Source organism: Chaetodon auriga, chromosome 20 (assembly GCF_051107435.1).
Source record: "Chaetodon auriga isolate fChaAug3 chromosome 20, fChaAug3.hap1, whole genome shotgun sequence".
In the NCBI taxonomy this organism is placed as follows: domain Eukaryota; kingdom Metazoa; phylum Chordata; class Actinopteri; order Chaetodontiformes; family Chaetodontidae; genus Chaetodon; species Chaetodon auriga.
The window spans coordinates 12107232-12116079 of record NC_135093.1 but is presented as its reverse complement, the minus strand read 5'-3'; the positions used below and the strand labels follow the sequence as shown (position 1 = coordinate 12116079).

General features: G+C 43.9%; 2 protein-coding genes across 2 annotated transcripts in view; both read left to right on the top strand.

The window, feature by feature from the left end:
- Positions 1-8848, top strand: part of LOC143338779 (C-reactive protein-like) — a 56169-nt gene that overhangs the window by 10652 nt on the left and 36669 nt on the right. The gene's annotated exons all lie outside the window — the stretch shown is intronic.
- ccdc78 (coiled-coil domain containing 78) lies at positions 51-4996 on the top strand. Its single transcript, XM_076760646.1, has 14 exons — positions 51-128; positions 349-480; positions 563-649; positions 878-1234; positions 1922-1972; positions 2074-2162; positions 2434-2512; positions 2680-2805; positions 2901-3097; positions 3435-3609; positions 4341-4384; positions 4474-4555; positions 4706-4806; positions 4882-4996. Exons 1-14 carry the CDS (start codon positions 51-53, stop codon positions 4967-4969), a joined length of 1686 nt encoding a protein of 561 aa, XP_076616761.1. The 3' UTR covers positions 4970-4996.

The window sequence follows — 8848 nt, the reverse complement described above, 5'->3', positions numbered from 1 at the left end:
CTGTTGGTGGATACAGTGAGTGTCTTCATGTTAGCAGCCGTTGACAGTGAATGAAGATGGACGCACAGGGTCACCAGCCAGCTTCAAATGAACTTCAGGAGCAACTACAAGCTCTAACTGAAGAAAATGTAAGTAAAATATACTATTCAGAGGTTCTAGGAACTTCTTTTCACTCCTGAAAAGTAGACATTTTGGCTAGGTATAGTTAGCTAGAAGTGAACTTAGCTTAAAGGAAAAGTTGTCACACATTATGGTACGCTATAAACTCAGAGGTGGTTAGCAAACATGGGACATAATTCAAGGGGATATGTGCCTTTGTCACCTTGTTGTAAAGAAAAGTTTCTGTAGTTGCAGCTGCATGACAGAAATGAACGCCTTTTCCTGAAAGTGGGCTACCTGGAAGGCAGACTGGGCCACCTGGCCAGCTCCAGTACACACCTGTCCTGCAGGCTGGTCCAGAGCGAAGAGGACAAACTGAAGGTAGAGTTCAGGAGCCGTGTTAAGCATATATAAGCTTCAGTGGATCTGTCCAGGCATTTGTTTTCACTGTCTCACCTGTCAGATATCTAAGGAGCTTGTGGAGGAGAAAATCCAGACGAATAAGATGAGAGAGCAGTTTGAAGAGGAGACTTTTGAGCTGAAAAACAAGGTGAGGATTTGGTTTAAAGGAAAGTAACATGTAGATACTGATCTGGCCTTTTTTCTCCAAAGATATATTCTTCTTTAACCTAAATAAGTTTGTTGTATCTTACTATGTGAGGATTTTGGCACATGAAGGTTGAAAAAGCATAAAAAAGTTTCAGCTCCTCTGAATCCCTGAATGCACCGTGATCCCAAATCACCGAGACTGTGTCACACTTCCTTTCCCCCTTGTGAGATTTTGAACCAAGATGGTGTAATAACAGAGCTTGAGATGGAACGAGACAAGCTTTTGAGGGAACTCCAGTCGGCCGAGGCTCGTCTGAAAGCGGGAGAGGAAAGCGGCAAAGGCCTGACAGAGGAGTATGCTGCACTGAAGAAGAACTACCGAGCTCTGACTGAGGCTCGTGATAAAGAGCTGGCCCAGAGTGAAGAACTGAGTACTGAGCTGCTGGCATTGGCTCAGGCTCAGGACGCCCTCCGTAGGCAGCTGGAGGAGCAACAGCAGAGTGTGAGGACCACCGCCCACGGCCTGCATGGCGAGCTGGACAGGGTGCGGGCTTTGATCAGCCGCATGTCACGAAACAGAGTCAAGGTGAGACAGTGTGTGGGTTCATCTAAACCTCTCTTTAGATGCAGAGGAAATCAAACAGGAGAAGAGACTTTTAGTCCCTGAGTTTAGTCCCTGTCACTCAGTAGTTCCTGGACGTTTTGGGTCTTTTTTTGTAGTTGTGGTAATTGTGGTGCTTTGAAGGCCCACGCCACAATTAAATATTTTGCATGACTGCAGCTGCTCAGTTTTGTTGGAAAATCAAACACAGATCATGTTAGTCCCATCTCAGCTATTCAAAAGAAAAATGCCTTTGCAGCTCCAATATAAGCAGAACTTCTTGTCCATCAAAAAAAATGATGAAATAAAATGTGCCTCATGAGGACCATGTTTCTCACATTTCTCCTGACAGTCCAACAGTCAATAAGGATTGCAACCTTATTTACTGCACCATAGGGACAAAACACAAACATATCCCACATAAATTCCCATTTTGTACTACACTGACAAAGACAACAGTGACTACACACCTCAAAAAAGGTTTTGTAGGTGCTGCATCAAAAAGCATACTTGAATGTTAACATAGATATGAAAGATTTGACGATGCCTGACAGAAGAAGATCTCTGTCAAACCCAAACATTGCTCGATTAAAATTGCTGGGGTAAACTAAATATTATAATTTATGTATTTTGAATGATTATTCCAGTTCTATAACATCATTGTATTAACAGCTTGAGGATCTGGCAGCTTTGGAACAGGAGCAAAAAGCTTTGGAAAAAACTGTAAGTATTTTTGTACAAAACAGATCTCATTGTGTTTGAGGAGCGTCAGTAAACTATCGACCTCCTTTGCCGGCTCGTCTCGTTCATCTGTTCTCCCGTAGCTCCTTGGAAACCAAGATGAGATGAAAGGCATGCTGGAGAAAATGAAGAACAGCTACGAGGAGCAGCAGAAGAAACTGGAGGAGAAAGTGTGAGGGCACCGTGAATGTTTGTCATTTACTCGTGCACAACCTTAATTATGTGAAACCCGATTATCTTTCCACTTCCACTCACCAAACATATATGTCCTGGTTTTCGTCCCATAAGCATCTGCTTTGAAATCCGCTCTTTGATTTTTCCTCTCAGCTGTGGCTTTATTTGCTGTGTGTGTGATGTGGTCTCTGTGCTTGCCCCTGTGATGTGGCTGTCTGTGGATTTTTGGTCACTGCTCTCATGTGGTCGGGCCTGTGTTTGGTCATCAGCGTGGCAATGGGTAAAGAGCACCAGGAGAACACGAGAGTGATCCGTAACAGCCAGCAGGAGCTATCGAAACAGAGCGCGGTGAGCATGAACAGTCCCGCACTGATTCACAGATCATTTGTCAAATTATTGTAGATACTGTCACTGTTTTGCAACCTCTTATTCAATGTTAGAATATTTTTTAATAGCAGGTTTCTTGGTGGAAGTATGTTCAACTTCAAATCATGTTTGTGTTATTTGTATCCAAGGCCCTGGTGTGCTCTCAGAGCCAAGTGAGGGAGGCAGAAGAGGAGAACTCCAAGCTGCAGCTTCAAGTCAAAGAGCTGAGTGAGGAATTCCGTGCGAGGCTCGTGTGCTATTTACAGGACTTATCTGTGAGTTTCAGCACTGTGTCTGCAACATAAGGTCGGATGGTCTCAAACACAACACCCCCCCTGCTGTAACAACCACCTGCATGTCTTTCATTTAGGAGTACATTGATGGACTTGGAGAAGGTAAAAGCCCAACAGACACTTCTAAGATGAGGGCATTTGTGGACAGCATGCTCCAGGATGTTCGTTCATCCCACAGGGTCAGGGAGGAGCAGCTCGCCTCTGCTGCTCGCTCCTATAAGAAGAGACTTCAGAAGATCACCAGGACCCATCATGCTCTCTTGATTGCCTACAGGTGACACTTCCTGTGTGCTTTACCGTTCATTTAGACACAACTGTGTGTCTTTTTGTGTCCTGCTTTTCAGTGTATACACACCTGTTCTCTAAACATCCTGCTGAAACGTACACTAGTGTAATTGTGACGAGTTTGATCAACAGCAGTGCGGTTGCATTTAAAAAAATGAACCAATTCAACAGATCACTGCTATTTTTAAAGGTAATACATCTGATTTAAAAAATCCTTAACTGCCACTCCAGTGCTGAAACTTGAAGGAGTAGGGTACCAGCACTGCCATCATTCCCTGTTAATCCCTGATTAGTATCTGGCCATATGGCCACATTGTGATCTGTAGGGTTCAGAGGGAGCAGATCTTGGCCAAACCAGAGAGCCGTCTTGACCCTGGACCCCCAGAAGCCCACTTCAGCCTGGAGCCCACTGAGCTCAGAGATGAAACTGAGAGGGAGCTGCAGCGCCTTCGGCAGGACAAGGCGAGGACAGAGGGTCAGCTGCAGGAGGCCCGGGAGCAGGTAGCGCCAAAGAAACATGGCTGCTTTGAAGTGCATCGATCTGCTTTTGTTTTGTCTGGTGAATGCTTGTGTTTGGTCTGTTGGGGATTCTTCTTTGTGTCCATACTTCCCTTATAAAGCCAAACAGTGTTTGCTTTCTGAGCAATGAACTAGAATAATGACTTCAAAGTTTGTGTCCTGCAGCAACAAAAAGCTTTACTTCTGCAGAGGTGGACAGCAGATCATGTAGCAGCACTGATGGATGTGAGGCTTGTTGCTGTTAAAGCTTAAGTGGTTGTGATCGATGGAGCAGTGTCAGCAGTTTGGATTTATTTAAGATATAATTTGACCTTTTGGGAAATATGTAAAATTTCATAGTTATTCAGTAACTCCAGGAAGTCATAGTTATTTTTATGCTTCTGCTTGTGTATAAATTAGACAAACAAGATATACGGTGTTAACATAATGTGTTAGTTGTGGTCTTGTTACTTTTAGACAGTCTTAGGCTAACTGTTTCCACCTGTTTCCAGTCTATATGCTAAGCTAAGATATCTACAGCTTCATATTCATCATACACACATGCGAGGCATCCTCATCTCACTCTTGGCAGGAAAGCAAATAAATGTATTTAAATTTTGTGCCTGGTCCTCAAATGAAGTCTGTGTCACACACTTCAGATCCTCATTTATTGCCTCATAGTTCGACGCACATTTATGTGTTCATGGTCATTCGAGCTGACCTTTCTGTTCCAGGTGGCTGTCCTCAAAATGCCCCTTCCAAATTTAAGCCATCAGCAGTGAGTGTCATTTTTGTATTTTACCAAATAGCAAATGTAGTCAGCTGTGGATTGTGTCATAAAAATGATGAAATATGTAACTTTATCAGGCTGGAAATGCTGGAGGGGATATGCGAGGAATCCTGGCTGGACATACGGAAACAGCTGAGGGAGATCACAGACTCGACACGGGTAAACAAAGCTCTCTCACCCTTTAACATTTGGATTGTCAGATTTCGTCCTCCACACGAACAACTCTTGTTCTAATCTCACTTAAAAGCTTTTATGTGAAGAAATCAACAATGTTCTCTGATGACGGTGACTTCCTTTCTTCACACACAGGCGGGCTTTGAGAAGGAGCGTGCCGTCCTCATCACCAGAGCAGCGGTCGCAGAGGCGCAGGTGTTGGAGCTGCAGGACTATATTGACAACCACCTGGGCAGGTCAGGAAGTCGCTTGATGTGTAAGTCATATAATGTTCACCTTCAGAACAGTGTTACATTGAACTTTTCCTGCAGGTACAAAGAGGAGATCTCACATCTGTGCAGACTGCAGGGAATGCAGGAGGTGGGGCGTTCCCAAACTGCTAAGTCATCACTCCATTAATCCATACAATTTTAAATGGCACAGCTTAAGTTTTAAACCTCTTACATGAAGTGGAAACTAATAATAAATCTAAGTGGATACATTGTTTTGACCACGGTGTGGTTATGGTGTGCATTTACACCATCACTAGGTGGTGCTGCTCATGCTCCTGGTTTTCTCTATGAAAGGCCCCCAAAGAAATCCGGCCTTGAGAAAAAAATGCCTGGAATGTTTGTAAAGCTTATGTCAATTTCACGAGCCCCGGAGAAGAAAGCGCGGTGACAATGAGGGGTCACCCTGGTGAGAATAATGTCATTACATGTTACCCAGACACGTACACGCCCGTGAATGCTTTCCCTCAATGCCGTGCTGAGAACTGTGGCGCAAACAAGCCAGGCTTTTTCCAGAATGAGGGTTCATATTTATAACCTCGGTGTTTGGTGTGAATGGGCATCTATTCCCTTTAAATCCCTTTAACAGTGAAAGGGTCTGCATTTTTTTCTACTGTGTTTTGGTAGCTGGGTTTCATCGTTTCATTAGTGCCATAGCTGACATAGCTTTAAAAACGCCCTTTTTTAAAGTACTTAAAAAGTTTGGTTTGAAGGTTTTGGAAAGGCTCGGCTCGAAAATGTTCGCGTTTTATGTTGAAAAAGAGAAAATGTTGAAGTTAAAACACTCTGGGGAATGATGGGAAAAGTAGAGGAGATGGAAAGAGTCATACACATGTCACCCCAATCCTCTTTTCAGGGGGCATGCCAGCCGTGGGAGGAGGGGAGCAGGGGTGTGAAAGTTTGAGAGGAATGGGAAGTGGGATTTTATTAGTAATGTATTACACTCCCATGGCCCTGGGAAAAGGGGGGGGGGGGGTCTCAGCTTGGGCCGGTGCCAACATAGTCACTGTGCCAAAGCGCTGGGTGCTGGGGACCACTCCTCTCACCGGCAGATCTGTGGGAAAATCAAAACCAGGTTGTTCTTTGCTGCTCTGCCAACAAAGACAGAGAGACGATACGCCGGTGGAGGCCTCTGCAGACCTGTGCAAATGAAGTGTCCCCTGAGTAAACAAAAAGCACGAACAGTATTAAAAACATTACAAATACTTCGAGTAGAGGCTGAAGTCTGGTGCACCACAGCTGGTCCCCAAGCACAAGTGCCAAGTTTTTCCCCCAAACTGGGGGCATTTTGGAAAAGTTTTGGACTGTGAACAGCTTTTTATTAGCCACTATACAGTATATGGTCATTATAGTGATGCAAATACAGATCATAATAACTGTTAGATTAAATTTAAGTAGTCTCATAAATGTGGCAACAGACAACTTTAATTTAAATAATGATTTTGCAACCATGTTGAAATGTTGGAACAGATGTTTAAAAAAAAGTCCTATAAACAAGAGTGGTTGGTGATGTCATCTGTGGTTATTCAAATATGAAACATCTGTTCAGTGGAACAACCAAAAGCTCGCTGCATTGGGCAGATTTAGTTTTAACTCTAATTAATTAAGAAAACTGTAACATTACAGTGAGTTCGCCATTGACTTTTCTCATCCAAAAACATATGGCAATGGCATCTATCATGCAAACGCCCAAACCCACATACAGTGAATAAGTTTGTGGTAAGATATGACTTTATCATACTTCTGAAATAATCTGATCCCATCTCACAGAAAGTGAAGGACTTTTTTCTACGATTACATTTGCAATAAGAACACACAAACCAGTAAAACATTCATAAGAGGCATAACATCTTCTGTTGGAAGATTTACACCTGGCCCAGTCTTTTTACTCCCTGTAGAAAGTCAGTCATCACACTGCTCATTACGTTACTCAGCAACATGGATAAGATGGATTGTCATGTAATTGCCAGTTAACAATATAACATTAAACCTTTCATACACCCACATGTCAGCACAAATCCCTTTCCCAATAAGGAGGACATGCACAAGATCTTTCTTTTAGGCTCTTTAATAAAGTAATGCCGCAAAGCCCACAGCAAAGTTGGTGAAATCCAGCCCAAAGAGCCCTTCACAGAAAAATGTTGTGGCAACAAGGCTCAGCTGCATGCTTCGAAGAATCAAGGCGGCGCTGGTATTTGGCTGTAACTGCCTCAAAATAATATGCCAGTCATAAAAAAAGATATGAGGAAAGAAAAAACATCTTCTAATGGCATTTAACTGCATTTAACAGGCCAAACACACCTGAGTCGCTCGCTCACCAAGCCATGGCATGAGAGCAGAGTACTCCAGCTTACTTAACGTGTATCAGTAAAGCAGTGGAGGAGGGGTCTCTCAAATCATTTGTCAGACAGCCTGTCCCTGCTCAGAGTCAGGCTGAGGAGCCTCTCCACGGGCGCAGCGGACGACGTCGCTTTTCGTCGAATTTCATGGATTAGACCTTATTGGAGGTCAGGTGTGAAAAGACTCCAATATTATCTCCAGCTCTGGTCACATGTCTTGTCTTTGTGTGTCCAAAGCTGCATTTGGTTCTTCAGTACAATGAAATCTCCTGCATCTTAAACGCCAGCCTCGGAAATGACCGTTGAGGCGAATTGACTCCTTTCTGACTGCCTCATCACAACCGAACATTTCAAGCATGACAACGACAGCAGTCGTTCTGTTCTTCTGCATAACATTCTGTAATATTGTACAGATGTTCCTCTGGAGTAAAGAGTTCAGCGCTCTCCATTTCATATCATGTTCAACTGGTTAAATAAAAAGCCACAAAAAAAAGTCACAAAATGCTGCATGATATTTCAAATTTCAAAATTTCAGGTACGAAACCACCAACAAAATAATATTAAAAAGAAGGAGAAGAAGAAAGGTTTTGATAAGAACACACAGAACACTGGCATTCTGGTTCATGTCAACCATTAAATTACTAAACCCCGACCTAATCAACATCACAACTGCACGTAAACGATTTGATGCTTAATCACTTTCTCTGCTCTCCTGTTTGCTCGGTGATGCTTTGGGCCCGGATTTGTTTTGTGGCCAGCGCAGTGGGAAAGAGGTTGGATGAATGTGTCGTTCTGAGGATGGGAAGCAGGGTGGAGCGATGCGGAGGAAGTACCTCACATGGCCTGCGATGGGCCGCTCGTCAAGAGGCCCTTTGTTTTAGGAGGTTAATGCCTAATTGATACAGGCTTAATGAGAGCGGACTGTGTGTGCAGAGTGTGTGAGCCGGGGGCTGGACGGCCCTGCCATAATTGGAACGGACAAGCCTTGTGTGGAGGAGTGCACGGGGAAGGGATTTATGGGAACACAAGGAAAGGAGAGGGAGAGTGGGAACGAGGAAGAAAAGGTGACAGTGAGTACGAGGAATGTGGAGGCAGTGGGGAGAGGAATCCGGTGTGATAGTGCGAGTATTGCAAGATCATGAGAAAGAGATGTAGTGACAATGGAAAAGTGGGCATGAAGTTCAACCAGGATGTTCCCATGGATGCTCAGTCAATGCTCATTCAGGTTTTATGGGTTGTTTGTTGGATTCTCCCGTGAGACTGATATGAATTATGGTTCATTTTGAGGTTGCTGCAGGTTGCATGTGCAACATGCAAACGGTTGCTTAGCTGAATACATTTTTTTTTTATGTTGGATTTTAATTAATGAATGCAGAAATGCCAACACAAGTTATGCAAGTGTCTATTTTCTGAGACACCTGTCTTTTCTTTTCTGATGAGCTGTCTTTTCGACCCCCTCCTTCAGTCTGACAGTCTCAGACTATTCATGCAAGAGTCCCCAGCTCCCCTCCAGACAAGCTTTCAGCATGAAGGCTGGAGAGGCATTAAGAGGGAGGAGGGAAGGGGCAGGAGAGGGGAGCACAGAAGAACCGTGCACTTCAGAAAACCTTGAAGAATTAGGGCTGAAAGCTATGGAGATTCTGGGTGGCTAAGAAAGAGGGGGAAAAAAA